Here is a 21489-nt window from a genome sequence, read left to right on the forward strand (position 1 = left end):
TCTTGGAGCTGCCCAGGCTCTTTGCACCCAAGTGGCCACCTCTTCCTCAGCTGGCTCTGTGCCAGGCGGCCGCGACTGAGGGCAATTCCGTCCCTCGGCTGGCCTGCAGACACCACAACTTCTTCACCAGCTCTTCCACCGCACCTGGCACGGCACGGGCGCCTGTGTGAGCGCTTTGCTCCCATCACCACGGAGCTGCAGCCTCACGGTCCTGCTCACGGAGCCGCGGGGCGGGCACGGGCACCGGGGCGGCGGCGGGGACATCCGTGTGGCCGCAGTGCTCCCCGGCAGGAGCCGCGGGAAGCGGGGCGAGCTGCGTGCTCCCCGGTGACACCCGCCCCCGCGGAAGCAGGGACACGGGGACCCCGCCGTCCGGGCCGCGCCCCGCACCCAGACACGGGGCCTCCTCCCCAGCGCCGCACCGTCCAGCCCGGAGTCCCCTCCCGGGCCCGGCCCGAGGCTGCAGCCGCGGCGGCGCTGCCCCGGCGGAGCGGCATCGCCCGCTGTCCGTGAGCAGCGCGGGCCCGCGGGCGCTGGCTGCCGGCAGACCGCGGGACCCCCGGCGGCCCCGGCCCGCGGCACGACGGCACCCGGGCGGGCGGGACGGACCGGCCCGCGGCACGACGGCACCCGGGCGGGCGGGACGGGACGGACCGGCCCGCGGCACGACGGCACCCGGGCGGGCGGGCGGGACGGGACGGACCGGACCCGCAGCCCCAGCGCGGAGCCGCGACAGGAAGGCGGCTCCCGTCCCGCCCCCGCCCCGCGCTAAGCCACGCCCCCCACCGGCCGCCGCGAGACTCTGGACAGCCAGACCCCGCCCCCCGCCCCGCGCTGCCAGGGGGCGTGGCGAGCCGCGAGGGGGAGTGGCGAACCTCCAGGGGGCGGGGCGGGGCGCCCCGCGCCTGCGTGATGGCAGCGCCGCCGGGGGGCGGGGCCGGAAGCACGAGGCCGGCGGGGCGGGGCGCGTGCGCCGCCACTTCCTGCTCGGCGTGTCCCGCGCGGCCGGCAGTGGGTACGTGACGGCGCCGGCCCCGGGCCCGGCGCGGCCCCCGGCCCGACCCCCGCGCCCCCGCTCCCGCCCAGGGGCCGCCTGTCGCCGCCTCGCCGCGGCGGGCCCCGCTCGCTGCCGGCTCGGCGCGTCCCCCGGCCCTTCCGGCCGCCCCGCGCCCTCCGCCGCCCCCGGCCGCCGCTCCGCCGCAGCCCCGCCGTGTGCCCGTGCGGCGCGGCCTGCGCCGCGGCCCGGCCTGCCCGCCCCGCCCCGGGGCCTCCCCGCGGAGCGGCGCGGCCGTTCCCGCAGCGCCGGCCGGGCCCCGCGCGGCAGCCCGGAGCTCCCGGCGGACGAGCGAGCCCCGTGTCCCTGCGTGTCTGCGCTGCCCGGGCCGGCGGGCGCAGCTCCGGCCGTGCGGACCCGGAGCCGCCCCCGCCGCTGCTCAGACACTCGGGGCCTGCGTTGTGCTCAGATCACCGGCTAAATTCAGTCGTGATCTAAGAAGCAGCAAAGCTATTTGAGTTAAACATGCTTCCAAAATTGCTAAGGGGAAAAATCTTCCAAAAGGCTTGAAGTAAACTTTGAATGTTTTGTTATTTTCCAGGGTTTGGGTGTGGAAGATAGATTCCCGAGATCTCCTGAAGGTATAACCTGTCACTAGAAATACATTTCCCTCTTCTCCAAAGCTTTCCTTCTCTCCTTTACACTTATTTGCATCGTATTTGAACAAAGTACAGAAAAGAAACATTTTGTCAAACACACAGTAAGTCAACATAAAAAAAGTTTTACATCTTGGCATTGAGCAACACAAGTTATCCTTGGAATAAATGTGTGACAAAATTTGGCCAAAAATAACTAGTAGCAAATGTCACTGTTAGATCAGTGTTTTGGTGCTATCTGCCTTTTTTCTTGGCTTCTTAAAACTGTGACAACAGGTGCAGGATGTGTTATACTTGTCAGGGTCTGCTTTGTGGAAGCCAAGGGGGCTGCACTGTGGTCGACCTCGTGGCATTTTTACTGTGTCCTGTGTGGACAATTCTGCTCCAGACTGAGCACACGGGTGTGCGGAGCGACTCAGGTCTCTTAGAGCCACGCGTCCCAGCCTGGCTGGGGCAGGAGAACTGACCCGCTGTGGGTGCAGCTCGGTTATCCTCCTAAGCCAAAATAAGATCCGTGTTATCTTTGGTACAGAAACACAATACAGGTGAAGAAAAAACTGTCTCCTGTCACCGACCTGTGATAATAACCATATATTGTTTTTTTAAAAAAATCTGTTCAGATTTGACATTTGCATACCTTCATAGGGCTGCAAGAAGAACAACAATGTGATTTTCATTTTTGTGCTGTGCTTCATAACAGTAGTTTTGATTGCTTATCTCTCGCAAAAAGAAGAGTATGCAAATTCTGATGAAGGGTACAAAAGCAGTTACAGCGGCTGACATGAAAGATTTCATTAAACTGCAGAGAAACATTTAAATTCTTTATCACTTTCATGTTGGTTGTACCTGTGCGGTATCTTAACAGTCTGAAGTACGGGGCAGTTCATGTATCACCACTATGACCGAACAGAAGACAGAAGCGGTCAGGTCTGCTGGTGTCTCCTGCCATTCTGATGTCCGAGCCACTCTTTTGATAGATACTTGTGGTTTTAGGAAGTTGCTGGTAATTTCCTCAGAAGACCTTTCTTTCCCATTTTGTTGTTGCTCCTACCTGTAACAGAGAGTCTGAGAGTGGGGTTATGCTTTGTCTTTACCTCCTAAATCAGCAAAGAGCATGTTTGTTGCTGTATTTTCCATGCAGCCTTTGTCATAAAATTTTAGATTCAACATTACTGCAAAGATCAAGCAGAGAGCAAGAAAAAGAAGGAAATATTTGGAATTCCCTGATGATTTGTGGTGGGAATAGTACAGTTATTGGAAAAGTCATATTTGCAAAGGATGAAGAAGTAATATTTTTGCAAACCCTTTTTTGTTTTATTTTTTCTTTTAAGAAATCTCAGTATTTGAAATGGCAAGAGTGAGGCAGAAGAAGGTTATTGTGTGAGCTCTGGAAGGTTTTAGTGGTTGAAAAAGTAAGAGCAGCAGAGTAATGAAGTGAAGCAGAGGAGAGGAGGAGCTGGTTGGGAGAAACAAGGCACGTGGAGCGGGAATGGTGCGGGAAGGACTGGCCCGGGCATCCTCCTGGCACCTGGGCAAAGCCCCTTCTCACTCACGTGACACCTGCGTGTCCCAAACTGCTCTGAGGTTTTGGCTGAGAACTGTGGGTGCTCTGACGAGCGTCCCTGTGCTCTGCCCGCCTTCTGACCGTGCTGCTGCCGCATCCTCCTGCGGTCTGTGCTGCGGGATGCGGGATGGAAGGTGCTGGCCAGCAGCCTTTGTAAATGACCTGGGAAGATGATCTCCTGCCATTTCTAGCTACAGTCATCTGGAGATTTGTTTGGAAGCGGTTAAAAGAAATTCAGATTGCTGTGATTTTTTTCTTTAGCTCTTTACTGGAACTGTTGTTACTTGGGGCCTACCAGGGGGGCTGTCGGGTACTTTTGAGGGGAGTCGTGCTCTGGGTCTGGGTAGTAACAGGATTGCTCCTGCCTAAGGGATGAGGTCCTCCCGTGATGCGTCAGTGTTGTACTCTCTGCAGCCTGTATCAGATCAGTTACTCTTTGCAGGACTATTGTTTTTAATGTGCTTTTCGCAGTCAGACGTGTGGGATGTCTTCGTTGTAGTCTAGCTGGTAGCAAAACTGACAACTGCTCCTAGTCTAAACCTTTCACTGGTGAAATGAAACCTAAATTGCTGGAGACTGGCAGTCAGATATGCTTTCACTCTGGCAATATGAAAAACAGGAGAACTTTGTCTGTCGAGCTCCTCTTCCCTTTCCTAGAGGCAGTTTTGTCTGCCGCGGTGCCAAACCCCTCTGGTCTGATGCAGCAGGGGCCGCAGCTGCCGCTGAGCATGGGGGTGGAGAGCAGGGGACTGGACACCCCAGGCTGCGTGGCGATGCTGACGTTTGTTGTTTCTCGTTTCCCAGGGCCTGCCATATGTGCTGAGCAAGAGGAGGAGCCCTTTGTCATCCCGGAGTGTGTGGACCTGAGAGGAGGAGGAGCTGCTGTTCGACCCGAGCTGCGGGGAGGACAGATCAAAGTAAGTGTCGTGTCCTGCTGCCTCTTCCTCCTCTTGCCTTCGTTATGAAGTGTCCGTGAGTCAGGTCCTTGGGTGTCCTTTGACAGCCGTGGCCCAGCGGCCTTGTTGAGCTGCATGTTTCCAGCAGTGGTCATGTACTTCGTGTAACTTCATCCAGGGGATGACAGAATGGGAAGGAAAGAGTGCTTGAATTCAGTTGGCTTTTTGAGTGTCACTCAAATCACAGCACGCTTTGGGGGGATTCTTTCATTCCCTACATCACTGGAAGTCTCTTTTCTCACGTCATGTAACCACAGATTAATACTGTAGGTTGGCTTGACTGGAGCCAGCTCTGCTTTTATTCTCACCCCGTAGATGGGAAGAGGCAAAGACCTGTGTGAAGGGGTGGCCCCATGTAAAACTGAGAGAAATGTTTAAGTACAGGAGCTTTCTTTGATCTGTCAGGAGCTTTCCTGTCTTATATTTTTACTACCTACAACCACAGAGGTAACCAGTGTTTTACTTTTTCCTTCTCCCTATGGCAACCAAACATAAATACAACTATGAAATAGACACAATAAATCTATTATCACCACATTCTTTCATACTTTATTTGGCATAATAGATGTTATATTTACCTAAGAACCCAGATGAGAGAGACAGAGTCTAGCAGATACAGATTTGTCCAGGTTATCCCTGGGTTACTGCTGCATGTGTCGTGCTGCCAAGCAGAGCTTTGTGTTGGCAGGTGTAAAGGTTTCCAGGAGGCCATAGTCACTGTGTGGACAGGAGAGCTTTTAAAACAGATTCCCTACCCTCCACTTGGTAAGTGTTAGGACTGCATTTGTACGTTAGAAATCAGCTGTAGGACAGAAATCAGCTTGAGCGTATTAGGAGACTGTGGAGCTGAGAGGTGCTGGGATGAGCCGGTTCTGCGGGTCTGGGTGGGATCTCAGCGGGCGCTGGATCAAGTGGGTGAGAGTGAGTGATGTGCGCAGAGTGATCTGTGCTGAGTGATCCATGCTGATCCACTGGAGGCCTAAACAGAGCATGGTACGGTGCGTGGGTTCTCAGTAAGTGTTTGTGTTTTCCCGCTTGTGTGCTCATGTGTTATGTGGCCTGGTTTTGTTTGCTTTTGTGGGAAAGGTGTGTTCCCCTGTAATCTGACTTCAGGTATACCAGGAATACAAATGAGGCTGAATCCATCATGATCAGGGAAGGACTCTTGCAGGGTGTGCACAGAAAGCTGTCAAATGAGGCTTTAGGTTCCTTAAATACCATCATCACACAAATTACTCATGTATAAGGCTTCCAAATCAAGATCACTTGTGTATTAATGTGTGAAGTTAAACAATACTATGCCACTTCCTTCCACAACAAATAACTGAGCTCCATCTGACAGTTTGTTAGCTTCCCTGGGAGTAACTGTAACACAGAAATAGAGACAGATTTTCATATGAAGTATTCACTTTCCTCTCCTACGTGCATGATGTGGCCGTGTAAATGAAATAAAGTATCCCATGAATTAGGCAGAGTAACTTCAGAATGCCTTTGGGAGCTGTGGGGAACTCTGGAGGAGCCTGTGGGTTGGGGTCACAGGACAGGTGAGGTGGGAGGAACCTCTGGCCGTTGTCCAGCCCCCTTGACTCCAAACAGGGTGACCTCAAGCAGTTTGCTCAGGGCTGTGTCCCTCTAGGTTTTGAACATCTTCAAGGAAGTAGGGTCCACAGCCTTCCTGGGCATCAGAATAAAATAGTTTTTTCTTTAAGTGGAATTTCTTGTATTTTATGTTTTGTGTCTGCTACCTCTTGCCATGGTGCTGGACACCAGTTGGAAGAGCCTGGCTCTGTCTTATTTACTGCCCCCCATTAGGCATTCACGTGTAATGATGAGATCCCCGAGCCCCTTCTCGAGGCCGGGCGGTCCCAGCTGTGCCAGCCTGCCCTGTCTGACAGTTGCTCCATCCCTCCATTGCTGCAGGGCCCTTTGCTGAGCTCCCCCCAGCGCCTCCACCTTGTTCTCGCACTGGGAGCCCGGAGCTCACCGCCCAGCTCTGGTCCCGTCAGCAACGACCGGAGCAGAACGGTAACGTCCCTCAGCCCACTGGTTCCGCTCGCCCAGAGTCCAGGAGGCGTTTTGTCTGAAAACTGTGTTGTCTTATGGAATCACAGAATGCTTTGGGTTGGAAGGAACCTCCAAAGCTCCCCCAGTTCCCCCTGCCATGAGCAGGGACACCTTCACCAGCTCAGGGTGCTCAGAGCCCCGTCCAGCCTGACCTGGGATGTCTCAGGGATGGTTCATCCACCACCTCTCTGGGTACCTGGGACAGGCTCTCACCACCCTCAGGATCAAAAATCAGAACCAGTCTCATCTCCAGGTCCTGCTTTCCGAGCGGTGGGTCTCCAGCCTCTCCTTCCCAGGGGCAGGATTTGGCATTTACCTCTGCTGATCTTCATGAGGATCCTTTCTGCCCACATCTCAGCCTGCTGAGGTACCTCCGAGTAGCAGCACAGCCATCCAGGGTGTCAGCCACTCCTCCTAATTTTTACATTGTCTGCAAGCTTGCTGAGGGTTAACTGTGTCCCACCAGCCAGTTCTTGTCGCACGTTTGTTTAAAAAGCAGTATGGCTGAGTACATGAGAAGGGAAATTGTGGCTTTAGTCCTACATCCACCAGAAAGGCCATTAAGTGTTGTAAATAATTATTGCTGAACTGGTAGCAGTACAGAGGTGTCATAGCTGACGTTGAGCTGGGCAGACGCTGTTTGCAGGTACACCTTACTGAGGTCTAAGACCATTGTAATTGCATTTTCATGGTGTTGTAACTCAGTTTGTTACATCCTGTTGGAACCATGTGACGTATCCGTTTGTATGAAGGCTGCAGGCTTCTATACTACCTTTACTATTCTTTCATTTTTTATGCTATCTTCAGACCTGAGCTTGTGCCGCGTGTCTGTGTGCTTCTGTACCATAGCCCTGGCGCTTCCCATCACAGGGTTAAGTTCTGAAGCACCAGTTCAGGTGACTCTGCAGCCCGAGTGTAGATAGGCACTGAATACCGAGGAGTGTTCCTTCCCTGCTCTTTCAGGTGTGTATGTAAGATGTTACTTGGTAAAACAAGTTGCAAAGTACCCAGAATTGATACTAGTTGGTGGAACAATCAAAACTGGAATTCAGACACTCATTTGGCTCCCAGTCTGTGCAGGTACCCTGGTTTTGAGCCCAGAATGGCGAGGGGCCGAGGAAGCTGACAGCACATGGAGTACAACTTTCAGAAGCCATAGTACTTCAGGTTAAATCAGTAGTTAAGATTAAACAATGTGCATCCTCAAGTAGCTTTTGCTCTTATGGATTTGAGCACTGATGTCGTAGCTGCTAAGCCTGCTCAGTTTTGTCTTCTCCACACAGCGCTCTGTGTCTAACGTTAGCAATTTTGCAAAGACCAAAGGTACCATTTGAAAGATAGTTTGGGGCATGCATTCGTGACCATTCTGACACAGCCTTTTGGGTTTTGTTGATACAGGCTACTCGCGTTCCAGAATGTTTGTTGGAGACGAAGATGCTGATGATACTGAAATGTACGAAGATGAACTTTATCGCGAGGAGTCATCCAGCGAGCAGAGCGTTGATAGTGAGGTGGAATTTCATCTCTACAGCCAGATCCACTATTCCCAAAATCTTGGAGAAATAAGCACACTGGAAATGGATGAAGAAGACGATGTTGCAGGAGTCCTGGATCATAGTTCAGTTCTAACTGAGAAACGCTCCAAAGACAAGAAGAGCACTGAATTAATTGATGGTGGCGTTCAGTTTTCAGATGACCCCGAGATCATCGTCTTGTCTGACACACCGGATGAAGACAGTGTTTATAAAAGCAAAGGGAAGAAGTCAACAAGCTCTTTAGCTCGCAGTAGAAGACAGACCCCTCCGGTCTGTTCCACACCACGTCACCCCGAAGCTCCGGGGTGTAACGCCCTGTGTCCCACTGCGTCAGCCACAGACGTTCCAAGGAAAAGGAAAAGTACCGGTGGGAAGGCTGACCCAGGTGGTTCTGCCGGAGCTCATACCATCCAAGATGTGTTCGTAATAGATGACAGCTCAGAGGAGGACAGCCTGATATCCGAAAGTGATAACGTTGAGAGCTGGATGCTGCTGGGAGCCAGTACTGATGACAGAGACAAAGATATAATGCTGAACCTCGAGGGCTGTGCAACTCCGGCCAGCGAAGGTCAGTACTTTTTTTAATTGCTTATTTATTCTTCTGTATGTGGGAGGATTTGTGTGCAACAATACTGATGTCAATGTTTGAAAAGAAAGACAAAAAGAAACCAAATTGGAGTTCTTAACGATGGTTGCAAAACTATAATGAAGGAAATAGCCATTTTTTTTATACCATTTCAATACCATTATTTCAGTAGTGTCACATATGGAAAGAATGTTTTTGCTGGTAGAAGTTTAGCAGTAATATCAGAATGATTCATGTTGTGGAGTTTACGACTTTCCTGTATTTTTGTATTCTTAAGAGCAAATAAGAAGTTGCGGGTGGGCAGGGAGGAGCGGGGGTGAAATACAGAGGGAATACGGTGGTTGCTTATTGTAAACAAAGTGAGTAGGAAAAAAAACCCGCCACATTTTGAGGACTGAAGGTGTAAAGGAAATCAGAGGTAGGGACTGCACAGCGATAAAACGACTGATGAAGAGTGCTGCAGGGTAGGAAGGTACCAGGTGTTCGTAACCCGGGAGCAGCGTCGGCGCTCGCTCCGCGCTGAGCTTGCTGCTGTGCCCCAGCCTGCCCGGCGCGGTGCCCCGGCGCTGCGCGGCGCTGCCAGGCGCTGCTGTGCCCCAGCCTGCCCGGCGCGGTGCCGCGGCGCTGCGCGGCGCTGCTGTGCCCCAGCCTGCCCGGCACGGTGCCCCGGCGCTGCGCGGCGCTGCCAGGCGCTGCTGTGCCCCAGCCTGCCCGGCGCGGTGCCCCGGCGCTGCGCGGCGCTGCCAGGCGCTGCTGTGCCCCAGCCTGCCCGGCGCGGTGCCCCGGCGCCGCGCGGCGCTGCCAGGCGCTGCTGTGCCCCAGCCTGCCCGGCGCAGTGCCCCGGCGCTGCGCGGCGCTGCCAGGCGCTGCCGTGAGCCGGAGCGGAGGGGACAGCGCCCAGCGGTTCTGCAGCCGTTGCCGCGGGAGCCCGGCACTTCATGATCTTGCTCTGAAATTTACTGTAACTTCTTGCATGGATTCTGCACTGAATGATTCAGAGAGATTCCCAACCACCAAGACTAATATCTCATGGTTAGGTATTTTGCAACATATTCTTCTGCATTACTGTGCAGAAAGTTAGTACATGTGATGATTAGTGAGGTATTTTAGATATGTGTTTGTAATAATCATACTATGTAATACATGCTTTGTCACCAGCAACTAAAAACTCTGTGAGATGATCAGCCGTGCTCTTTCTTGCCCACTGGTTTCCTGAACAGAGACGGTGTCCAGGAGCGGTGTCCCCTGCCAGCCTGGGAGAGCTGCCCCGGTGGCAGGGCTGGCCTGGTCACCACAGAGGGGACGCCTCGGAAACACTGCTTTCTGGTTTTTTTCACTTAAAAAGAAGTATACCATAATTTGACTTGTTGCGCATGTAAGCGATGTGGGTTTGGGTGCCGGGAGGTGAAGGGCTCTGCGGCGCTGGTCTGCAGGCTGCGGTTCCTCGGGACGGCTGTGCGAGCAGCGCGGCTGTCACGCTGCTGCGGGGCTGGTGGAGAGGGGGAAGCTGACAAATTGCCTTTGCCATCTTTTCTGGTAAAACGCCTGTTCGTTGCCCGTAACTTTCATTTTGCTCGGGAGTTGTTCTTGTGTGTGTTCGTGCGTCGCTGTCCACAGTCCGGCCCGTCACGTGCGCGGATCCCGGGGGCTGGTCAGGGCGCCACCGCGCTGGCCCAGCCTCGGCGCTCTAGAACGGTCCCCGGCACAGGCAGTGGCAGAAGCACCAGGTGCCAGGCCAGAACCCCACAGAGCCATGTTGTATTTGGAATTTATGTATTTTTTTTTCTCCCTATAATTACTTTAAAATGTGTTTTCTAAGATTTAACATACAGTTGCTAAATTTCATAATACCTTTCTTTTTCTATTTTCATCTCCTGTCTTTCTTTGAAACTAGAGCTAATTAGCATGTCTTTCTCTTAAATTGCGTGTTGGGGAGCCAGTGTTTGGTGGCGTGTGGTGACTGCTGGCCAGTGATCCAGTTTGTGCATAGCACAGATAATACATTGTCTGGGTAGAGTATATTCTCTCATGACTGCTGGGCAGGCAGGTGACCTGGGGACACGTGGCCGCGGGGGAGCCGGTGCTGGCGGGACCCGCATGGCCCTGTGCACTTCGTGTCGCCTTTCTGAGCGCGGGTGGGTTCGCAGGAAGTCTCGACCTCTGCAGGTTTCTTCCAGTTGTGCACAAGGCGCTGCCGCTGCGTTTGCTGCACCGGTGCAGCTCTGTGCCACGGGCTCCGTGCCCTGGGCGGAGCGGGCTCTGTGCCACGGGCTCCGTGCCCTGGGCGGAGCGGGCTCTGTGCCACGGGCTCCGTGCCCTGGGCGGAGCGGGCTCTGTGCCACGGGCTCCGTGCCCTGGGCGGAGCGGCCTCTTTGCCACGGGGTCCCTGCTGCGGGGTCTGTGCCGTGGGGTCCGTGCCACAGGGTCTGTGCCGCAGGGTCTGTGTCGTGGGGTCCGTGCCGCCAGGTCCGTGTTCTGGGGTCCGTGCCGCAGGGTCTGTGCCATGGGGTCTGTGCCGCTGGCTCTGTGCCGCAGTGTCCGTGCCGCGGGGCCCGCGCAGGGTGGGCTCCGTCCAGACCCCTCTCAAGCATGGCACAGTGCCAGGGAATGGCATCTGGGTGGCTCCGGCACACCAAAGTGTGGTTCAGCTGCTCTGTTTCTGACGTGGGTGGTGATGGGGATGCAGAGACACAGGCTGAAAACAAATCAGTGCTGCACGTATCTGTGTATGTAGTGATAGACCGAAACAGCATCAGAACAGTTTTAGGGAACAAAAGCCATCAGTCTTCCTTACGTAAAGTAACTAATTTCTTTATTGAGCTTACACAGCACTGTGTCTCTGTTTCTATAAAGGACTTCTTTGCCTAAATGTAAACATAAAAAATTTAAATCCAAAGTAAGAAATGCATTTTAAATATACCTGTTGGCAAATTATCCTCTCAAAGATATTATCTTCTAATTCATTTAAATTATTTTGAGCTATGCACAGTTCTGTTTTCAGGATTTCTAAGGAATGAGACCAAGTATTTAGCTGACTGCAGAGTATGTAAATCCCGGTTTTAGGGCTTGCAGCACCAGCTCGCGTGGACGTGTAGGGTGCGGGGACTGGGGAAGCGCTTTCCCTTTCCCTCTCCCCCAGTGCCGCCTGTGCCGGTGCAGACGGGACGACCTCCCGGACAGTGTCCTGGTGTGTCTGGTGTCCAGTTTGCTTCACGCTAAACAGGAAGCTGAAATGTGAGCGATTCTCTGGCTGTGAGCGTTGCCGGTTGTGTCAGTCGCTTGGTGAGTCTGGGACCCAGAAACAGAGATGCTGAGGTTCCACTGGCGTCAGAAATCCTCAAAGAAAGGAATTAGGCATATTTCTGTATTCTGTTATCTTCTCTACATCTTACTTGCCTGCACTGCTCTTGTCTACAGCCTCCTTATTTTCAATATTCTCTATAAACAAATAAGACTTCCTTGGTGCCTCCAGTGCAGAGTCTTCTTCCCGTGTGGCCTTCTGCTCTCCGTCCCCACCGTCTGCCGTGACAGACAGATGTCACTGCGCCTTGGGAAACCAGCTCTGGGTCCCGATGGTAAATCCAGGTTTGCCTCTACCCCTTTGTCTTCAGGTGACAACTTTGAAATTATGGCTGGTAAACCCTGCTGTTCGGTGCAGAGCTCGAAACGTCTCCCTTTCCCGTCCTCTTTGCAAGTGGCTTTAGACGCCTTTCACGTTTTATTTTTGCTCGTCTAACACGTTGAGCAGCGCTGTATCTGTAAAGAAGCACTTTTCCTCGTGCGCCTGCTGGTTTCACCGCACGCACAGCTGGGGGCAGCCTCCCGTTACCTGGGATGTGCAGTGGGTGCCGGTGTTCTTGTTTCACACGGAGGTACCGGGGCGGTGTGCGCGGTGTCCACGGGGCGCGCGGTGTGTGCAGTGCCCGCGGTGTGTGCAGTGCCCGTGGTGTGCGCGATGTGCGCGGTGTGTGCAGTGCCCGCGGTGTGTGCAGTGCCCGTGGTGTGCGCGATGTGCGCGGTGTGTGCAGTGCCCGCGGTGTGTGCAGTGCCCGTGGTGTGCGCGGTGTGCGCGGTGTCCGCGGTGTGTGCAGTGCCCGCGGTGTGCGTGGTGTGCGCGGTGTCCACGGTGTGTGCAGTGCCCGTGGTGTGCGCGATGTGTGCGATGTGCGCGGTGTGTGCGGTGCCCGCGGTGTGCACGGTGTGTGTGATGTGCGCGGTGTGTGCAGTGCCCGCGGTGTGCGCGGTGTCCGTGGTGTGTGCAGTGCCCGCGGTGTGCGCGGTGTCCACGGTGTGTGCAGTGCCCGTGGTGTGCACGGTGTGTGTGATGTGCGCGGTGTGTGCAGTGCCCGCGGTGTGCGCGGTGTGCGCGGTGTCCGCGGTCAGTGTGCGCGGTGTGTGCAGTGCCCGTGGTGTGTGCAGTGCCCGTGGTGTGCACGGTGTCCGTGTTGTGCGCGGTGTCCACAGTGTGTGTGGTGTGTGCAGTACCCGCGGTGTGCGTGGTGCCTGCTGTGTGCGCGTTGTCCGCGGTCGGTGTGCGCGGTGTGTGCAGTGCCCGCGGTGTGTGCAGTGCCCGCGGTGTGCACGGTGTGTGTGATGTGCGCGGTGTGTGCAGTGCCCGCGGTGTGCGCGGTGTGCGCGTTGTCCGCGGTCGGTGTGCGCGGTGTGTGCAGTGCCCGCGGTGTGTGCAGTGCCCGCGGTGTGCACGGTGTGTGTGATGTGCGCGGTGTGTGCAGTGCCCGCGGTATGCGCGGTGCCCGCGGTGTGCGCGTTGTCCGCGGTCGGTGTGCGCGGTGTGTGCAGTGCCCGCGGTGTCTGTGGTGTGCGCGGTGTCCACGGTGTGTGCGGTGTGTGCAGTGCCCGCGGTGTCCGCGGTGTGCACGGTGCCCGCGGTGTGTGCGGTGTGCGCGGTGTCCGCGGTGTGCGCGGTGTGTGCAGTGCCCGCGGTGTGCGCGGTGTGCGCAGTGCCCGCGGTGTCCGCGGTGTGCACGGTGCCCGCGGTGTGTGCGGTGTGCGCGGTGTCCGCGGTGTGCGCGGTGTGTGCAGTGCCCGCGGTGTGTGCGATGTGCATGGTGCCCGCGGTGTGTGCAGTGCCCGCGGTGTGCGCGGTGTGCGCAGTGTGTGCAGTGCCCGCGGTGTGTGCGGTGTGCATGGTGCCCGCGGTGTGCGTGGTGTGTGCAGTGCCCGCGGTGTGTGCGGTGTGCACGGTGCCCGCGGTGTGCGTGGTGTGTGCAGTGCCCGCGGTGTGTGCGGTGTGCGCGGTGTGTTCAGTGCCCGCGGTGTGTGCGGTGTGCATGGTGCCCGCGGTGTGTGTGGTGTGCGTGGTGTCCACGGTGTGCGTGGTGTGTGCGGTGCCCTGGCCGTGCTGTTCCTGTGAGGTTGTGCCCACTCCCGCAGAGCTGAAGGACGGTGACCACCTACCCCCGCGTGTCACCTGTCCCCCTGGCCACCTGGGCTTTCCTTGGTGGCGTTTGGAAACGCGTGTGCTGCTGCTGCCGGGTACTTTGCAGAATGTGTCCTGCCTGCTTCACGTGATGTTTAAAAACCGGTAATTCAGGAAATCTAGGTCTTTGGTATCATTTGCCTGATTTTAAAAATGTCTGGAGTCCAGGAGAGAGTGTGCAAAGAGAATTGTTGGAAGCTGTACAGTGCACTAAATGTAGCGAATTCCTCTTCAGTGTCGGAGTCTCCGGGTCTCTGAAGGAGGGTGCTCCCCTCCCACCCCGTCCTCCACGTGCAATAAGAGTCTATATGATAAGAACGTTAATCTCCTGTAGTTGGAAGTCTTTCATCCATCCCTTCATTAACAGCTTCCATTTAACGTATTTCCTCTCCCGTGGAGAGCTGCAATCCTCATCTCTGCATGGTTTTTTCCTCGTGCCTTCTGGAAAGGCGCTTGCAGAGCTGCAGCGTTGTCCGGCCGCCGAGGGGTACAGAGAACAGCTGATCTCCCGGTCCGTCCTCTGCCACCCGCTCCCTTCCCCGGGGAACAGGGGCTGATGCGACCGCATTTGGGGGTTGGTGCATTTGTGGAGCGCAGCCTGTGTTTGGGTTCGAACCCTGGGTTTGTACAACACACGCCATGCGGGTTTGTACAACACACGCTGTGCCAGTTTGTGCAACACACACTGTGCGGGTTTGTACAACACACGCTGTGTAGGTTGTTGCGGGGGCGGGGGTTTGAATCCCGGGTTTGTACAACACAGCCGTGCGCGTTGTTGCGGGGGTTTGTACAACACAGCCGTGCGGGTTGTTGCGGGGGTGGGGGTTTGTACGACACAGCCGTGCGGGTTGTTGTGGGGTGGGGGTTTGTACGACACAGCCGTGCGGGTTGTTGCGGGGGTGGGGGTTTGTACGACACAGCCGTGCGGGTTGTTGCGGGGCGGGGGTTTGTACGACACAGCTGTGCGGGTTGTTGTGGGGTGGGGGTTTGTACGACACAGCCGTGCGGGTTGTTGCGGGGCGGGGGTTTGTATGACACAGCTGTGCGGGTTGTTGCGGGAGCCGCTGGGCGCAGCCGTGTCTCGGGGTGTCCTCGGGCGTGCAGCGGGAGCGCAGAACTGGGCCGGGGCTGTAGAACTGGGCCGGGGCTGCAGAACTGGGCCGGGGCTGCAGAACTGGGCCGGGGCTGCAGAACTGGGCCGGGGCTGTAGAACTGAGCCGGGGCTGCAGAACTGGGCCGGGGCTGCAGAACTGGGCCGGGGCTGTAGAACTGGGCCGGGGCTGCAGAACTGGGCCAGGGCTGCAGAACTGGGCCGGGGCTGCAGAATTGAGCCGGGGCTGCAGAACTGGGCCGGGGCTGCAGAACTGGGCCGGGGCTGTAGAACTGAGCCGGGGCTGCAGAACTGGGCCGGGGCTGCAGAACTGGGCCGGGGCTGTAGAACTGGGCCGGGGCTGCAGAACTCGGCCGGGGCTGCAGAACTGGGCCGGGGCTGTAGAACTGGGCCGGGGCTGCAGAACTGGGCCGGGGCTGCAGAACTGGGCCGGGGCTGCAGAACTCGGCCGGGGCTGCAGAACTGGGCCGGGGCTGCAGAACTGGGCCGGGGCTGCAGAACTGGGCCGGGGCTGCAGAACTGGGCCGGGGCTGTAGAACTGGGCCGGGGCTGCAGAACTCGGCCGGGGCTGCAGAACTGGGCCGGGGCTGCAGAACTGGGCCGGGGCTGCAGAACTCGGCCGGGGCTGCAGAACTGGGCCAGGGCTGCAGAACTGGGCCGGGGCTGCAGAATTGAGCCGGGGCTGTAGAACTGGGCCGGGGCTGCAGAACTGGGCCGGGGCTGCAGAACTGGGCCGGGGCTGTAGAACTGGGCCGGGGCTGCAGAACTCGGCCGGGGCTGCAGAACTGGGCCGGGGCTGCAGAACTGGGCCAGGGCTGCAGAACTGGGCCGGGGCTGCAGAATTGAGCCGGGGCTGCAGAATTGAGCCGGGCCTGCAGAACTGGGCCGGGGCTGTATAACTGGGCCGGGGCTGCAGAACTGGGCCGGGGCTGCAGAACTGAGCCGGGGCTGCAGAATTGAGCCGGGCCTGCAGAACTGGGCCGGGGCTGTATAACTGGGCCGGGGCTGCAGAACTGGGCCGGGGCTGCAGAACTGAGCCGGGGCTGCAGAATTGAGCCGGGGCTGCAGAATTGAGCCGGGGCTGCAGAACTGGGCCGGGGCTGCAGAACTCGGCCGGGGCTGCAGAACTCGGCCGGGGCTGCAGAACTGGGCCGGGGCTGCAGAACTGGGCCGGGGCTGCGGGGTCTTGCGGGATATTTGTCAGTCTGGGCTGTCTGAGTAGGTAAAATAACTCTGGTGTTCCCTAGCAGTTTGCCTCTGGAATTTGGCAAAATACAATTTTTTTTCATCTTCTCTGTTGAAATGAGTCGTGAAATGAAGCAAGTACCCAAAAGGCAAATAATTTCACTTGACGCATGGGGTTTTATGTCCACCTTTGCTGTTACTGTCCTGTAAAACTGCCCTGTACAAAAAGGAATAGTGAACAAAAAATTGAGTGCAAGCTAGTATTTCCAAACCATTTTCTCAGTTATTTTGGCATCCACTTCTGTCTTGTTTTCCAGGTGCAGAGGTCTCGTTCCGCACTCATTTTCATCCTTAGTAATCAAGTCTCTCATTTAGTCAAATAAACCATAGCAAAAATGCACCTGCAAAAAGAAGGGGATTTGAACATTTAGTGAATGAACCCATAACAAAAATACATGGCTAAATGAGAAAAAAAAGGGGGGCAGCATTTTAATTTTGCCTCTTTCCTACAAAATAGTGTAGAAAGGTGTTTTCAGCAGCAGTAACCACAGCTTACGGAGTCAGAATGGAAATAGCAGTCTCATAAGTTTGTCTTATTTCATCTCTGTCAGCCGTGCTCAAAAAGGAAACGCTCTTTGTTAACTGTTGGTGTTTTAAATGGCTTCTGGATTATCAGCCGCTGCTCCCCTGACTCTGAGGCACTACAGAAACTTCACAACTCTGGCCACATCTGTATGTTTTTCTGTCTGTGCTGTTAATGAATTAATTAATTTTCAGCCCAACCTTTGCAAGATAAAGAACGTTTTTGTTCTGGAGTCCTGATATTTGTGGGGCCAGCATTTTCTACAAAAATATCTACAAGACATTTGTAATTGTGTTGGGCCACAGAAACGCTGTTTAAATGACCAAAGTTCCCCGTAGTTTTTGGATGCTGAAGCTGTGGAACCACTGAGTTCAATTTCAGCGAAAGCTGCTTTCAAAAGTAGAAAATATTTCCTGGCAAAAATAAGTTTATCAATTGAAATATTTCTGTTATCGATACATAATGGTGTGTGCGGCATTTCTTAAAAGGGGCAGGACTGTTTACTGCACAAGTTTCAACGTCGGAAAAGCCCTAAAGCCCCTGGCTGGGCTGGCGGGGCCTGCGGGTACGGGGGAAACGGGACAGACCCGCGAGCAAAACCGCCGTCCGACGTGAGCCGGAGAGCTGGTGTGAGCTGGTGTGAGCCAGAGAGCTGGTGTGAGCTGGTGTGAGCTGGTGTGAGCTGGTGTGAGCTGGAGAGCTGGTGTGAGCTGGTGTGAGCTGGAGAGCTGGTGTGAGCTGGAGAGCTGGTGTGAGCTGGTGTGAGCCAGAGAGCTGGTGTGAGCTGGTGTGAGCTGGTGTGAGCTGGTGTGAGCTGGAGAGCTGGTGTGAGCTGGTGTGAGCTGGTGTGAGCTGGTGTGAGCTGGTGTGAGCCGGAGAGCTGGTGTGAGCTGGTGTGAGCTGGTGTGAGCTGGTGTGAGCTGGTGTGAGCTGGAGAGCTGGTGTGAGCTGGTGTGAGCTGGTGTGAGCTGGAGAGCTGGTGTGAGCTGGAGAGCTGGTGTGAGCTGGTGTGAGCCAGAGAGCTGGTGTGAGCTGGTGTGAGCTGGTGTGAGCTGGTGTGAGCTGGAGAGCTGGTGTGAGCTGGTGTGAGCGGGTGTGAGCTGGTGTGAGCTGGTGTGAGCTGGTGTGAGCTGGTGTGAGCTGGAGAGCTGGTGTGAGCTGGTGTGAGCGGGTGTGAGCTGGTGTGAGCTGGTGTGAGCCGGAGAGCTGGTGTGAGCTGGGAGAGCTCGTGTGAGCTGGTGTGAGCTGGTGTGAGCTGGTGTGAGCTGGTGTGAGCTGGAGAGCTGGTGTGAGCTGGTGTGAGCTGGAGAGCTGGTGTGAGCTGGAGAGCTGGTGTGAGCTGGTGTGAGCTGGTGTGAGCTGGAGAGCTGGTGTGAGCTGGTGTGAGCTGGTGTGAGCTGGTGTGAGCTGGAGAGCTGTTGTGAGCTGGTGTGAGGTGGTGTGAGCTGGGAGAGCTGGTGTGAGCTGGTGTGAGCTGGTGTGAGCTGGAGAGCTGGTGTGAGCTGGAGAGCTGGTGTGAGCTGGTGTGAGCTGGTGTGAGCTGGAGAGCTGGTGTGAGCTGGTGTGAGCTGGTGTGAGCTGGAGAGCTGGTGTGAGCTGGTGTGAGGTGGTGTGAGGTGGTGTGAGCTGGAGAGCTGGTGTGAGCTGGTGTGAGCTGGTGTGAGCTGGTGTGAGGTGGTGTGAGGTGGAGAGCTGGTGTGAGCTGGGAGAGCTGGTGTGAGCTGGTGTGAGCTGGTGTGAGCTGGTGAGCTGGTGTGAGCTGGTGTGAGCTAGAGAGCTGGTGTGAGCTGGTGTGAGCTGGTGTGAGCTGGAGAGCTGGTGTGAGCTGGTGTGAGCTGGTGTGAGCTGGAGAGCTGGTGTGAGCTGGTGTGAGCTGGTGTGAGCTGGTGTGAGCCGGTGTGAGCCGGTGTGAGCTGGTGTGAGCTGGGAGAGCTGGTGTGAGCTGGTGTGAGCTGGTGTGAGCTGGTGTGAGCTGGTGTGAGCTGGAGAGCTGGTGTGAGCCAGAGAGCTGGTGTGAGCTGGTGTGAGCCGGAGAGCTGGTGTGAGCTGGAGAGCTGGTGTGAGCTGGTGTGAGCTGGTGTGAGCTGGTGTGAGCTGGAGAGCTGGTGTGAGCTGGTGTGAGCTGGAGAGCTGGTGTGAGCCAGAGAGCTGGTGTGAGCTGGTGTGAGCCGGAGAGCTGGTGTGAGCTGGTGTGAGCTGGTGTGAGCTGGAGAGCTGGTGTGAGCTGGTGTGAGCTGGAGAGCTGGTGTGAGCTGGGAGAGCTGGTGTGAGCTGGGAGAGCTGGTGTGAGCTGGTGTGAGCTGGAGAGCTGGTGTGAGCTGGTGTGAGCTGGTGTGAGCTGGTGTGAGCTGGTGTGAGCCGGAGAGCTGGTGTGAGCTGGGAGAGCTGGTGTGAGCTGGTGTGAGCCGGAGAGCTGGTGTGAGCTGGAGAGCTGGTGTGAGCTGGTGTGAGCTGGTGTGAGCTGGTGTGAGCTGGAGAGCTGGTGTGAGCTGGTGTGAGCTGGTGTGAGCTGGTGTGAGCTGGTGTGAGCTGGAGAGCTGGTGTGAGCTGGTGTGAGCTGGTGTGAGCTGGTGTGAGCCAGAGAGCTGGTGTGAGCTGGAGAGCTGGTGTGAGCTGGTGTGAGCTGGTGTGAGCTGGAGAGCTGGTGTGAGCTGGTGTGAACTGGAGAGCTGGTGTGAGCCAGAGAGCTGGTGTGAGCTGGTGTGAGCCGGAGAGCTGGTGTGAGCTGGTGTGAGCTGGAGAGCTGGTGTGAGCTGGTGTGAGCTGGTGTGAGCTGGGAGAGCTGGTGTGAGCTGGGAGAGCTGGTGTGAGCTGGTGTGAGCTGGTGTGAGCTGGGAGAGCTGGTGTGAGCTGGTGTGAGCTGGAGAGCTGGTGTGAGCTGGTGTGAGCTGGAGAGCTGGTGTGAGCTGGTGTGAGCTGGAGAGCTGGTGTGAGCTGGTGTGAGCTGGTGTGAGCTGGAGAGCTGGTGTGAGCTGGTGTGAGCTGGTGTGAGCTGGGAGAGCTGGTGTGAGCTGGGAGAGCTGGTGTGAGCTGGAGAGCTGGTGTGAGCTGGGAGAGCTGGTGTGAGCTGGAGAGCTGGTGTGAGCTGGGAGAGCTGGTGTGAGCTGGTGTGAGCTGGGAGAGCTGGTGTGAGCTGGAGAGCTGGTGTGAGCTGGTGTGAGCTGGTGTGAGCTGGTGTGAGCTGGGAGAGCTGGTGTGAGCTGGTGTGAGCTGGTGTGAGCTGGTGTGAGCTGGAGAGCTGGTGTGAGCTGGTGTGAGCTGGTGTGAGCTGGTGTGAGCTGGTGTGAGCTGGGAGAGCTGGTGTGAGCTGGTGTGAGCTGGTGTGAGCTGGAGAGCTGGTGTGAGCTGGAGAGCTGGTGTGAGCTGGTGTGAGCTGGAGAGCTGGTGTGAGCCGGAGAGCTGGTGTGAGCTGGTGTGAGCTGGTGTGAGCTGGAGAGCTGGTGTGAGCTGGTGTGAGCTGGTGTGAGCTGGAGAGCTGGTGTGAGCTGGAGAGCTGGTGTGAGCTGGTGTGAGCCGGGAGAGCTGGTGTGAGCTGGTGTGAGCTGGGAGAGCTGGTGTGAGCTGGTGTGAGCTGGTGTGAGCTGGAGAGCTGGTGTGAGCTGGGAGAGCTGGTGTGAGCTGGTGTGAGCTGGTGTGAGCTGGAGAGCTGGTGTGAGCTGGGAGAGCTGGTGTGAGCTGGTGTGAGCTGGTGTGAGCTGGAGAGCTGGTGTGAGCTGGGAGAGCTCGTGTGAGCTGGTGTGAGCTGGGAGAGCTGGTGTGAGCTGGTGTGAGCTGGAGAGCTGGTGTGAGCCGGTGTGAGCTGGAGAGCTGGTGTGAGCTGGAGAGCTGGTGTGAGCTGGTGTGAGCTGGTGTGAGCCGGAGAGCTGGGAGAGCTGGTGTGAGCTGGTGTGAGCTGGAGAGCTGGTGTGAGCTGGTGTGAGCTGGTGTGAGCTGGAGAGCTGGTGTGAGCTGGAGAGCTGGTGTGAGCTGGTGTGAGCCGGGAGAGCTGGTGTGAGCTGGTGTGAGCTGGGAGAGCTGGTGTGAGCTGGTGTGAGCTGGTGTGAGCTGGAGAGCTGGTGTGAGCTGGAGAGCTGGTGTGAGCTGGTGTGAGCTGGTGTGAGCTGGTGTGAGCTGGGAGAGCTGGTGTGAGCTGGTGTGAGCTGGAGAGCTGGTGTGAGCCGGTGTGAGCTGGAGAGCTGGTGTGAGCTGGAGAGCTGGTGTGAGCTGGTGTGAGCTGGTGTGAGCTGGTGTGAGCCGGAGAGCTGGTGTGAGCTGGTGTGAGCTGGTGTGAGCTGGAGAGCTGGTGTGAGCTGGTGTGAGCCGGTGTGAGCTGGTGTGAGCTGGTGTGAGCTGGAGAGATGGTGTGAGCTGGTGTGAGCTGGTGTGAGCTGGTGTGAGCTGGGAGAGCTGGTGTGAGCTGGTGTGAGCTGGTGTGAGCTGGTGTGAGCTGGAGAGCTGGTGTGAGCTGGTGTGAGCCGGTGTGAGCTGGTGCGAGCTGGTGTGAGCTGGAGAGCTGGTGTGAGCTGGTGTGAGCTGGTGTGAGCTGGTGTGAGCCGGAGAGCTGGTGTGAGCTGGTGTGAGCTGGTGTGAGCTGGAGAGCTGGTGTGAGCTGGTGTGAGCCGGTGTGAGCTGGTGTGAGCTGGTGTGAGCTGGAGAGCTGGTGTGAGCTGGTGTGAGCTGGAGAGCTGGTGTGAGCTGGTGTGAGCCGGTGTGAGCTGGTGTGAGCTGGTGTGAGCCGGGAGAGCTGGTGTGAGCTGGTGTGAGCTGGGAGAGCTGGTGTGAGCTGGTGTGAGCTGGTGTGAGCCGGGAGAGCTGGTGTGAGCTGGTGTGAGCTGG

At 56.9% G+C, this 21489-nt stretch overlaps 1 protein-coding gene across 3 annotated transcripts in view; it reads left to right on the forward strand.

Moving 5' to 3' along the window:
• Positions 1-963: 963 nt before the first annotated feature.
• Positions 964-21489, forward strand: part of ZCCHC7 (zinc finger CCHC-type containing 7) — a 142096-nt gene continuing 121570 nt past the window's right edge. For 2 of the 3 annotated variants that reach the window (XM_082074746.1, XM_082074748.1), the window contains exons 1-4: positions 964-1015; positions 1596-1635; positions 4019-4131; positions 7633-8337. In XM_082074746.1, the coding sequence (XP_081930872.1) occupies positions 7650-8337 (688 nt within the window). In that variant the 5' untranslated portion in view covers positions 964-1015; positions 1596-1635; positions 4019-4131; positions 7633-7649. Of the gene's footprint in view, positions 1016-1595; positions 1755-4018; positions 4132-7632; positions 8338-21489 lie in introns of those variants that run through there. The other variant, XM_082074747.1, reaches the window with a different exon arrangement.

The sequence above is a fragment of the Streptopelia decaocto genome (assembly GCF_964273445.1).
Source record: "Streptopelia decaocto genome assembly, chromosome: Z".
NCBI lineage: Eukaryota > Metazoa > Chordata > Aves > Columbiformes > Columbidae > Streptopelia > Streptopelia decaocto.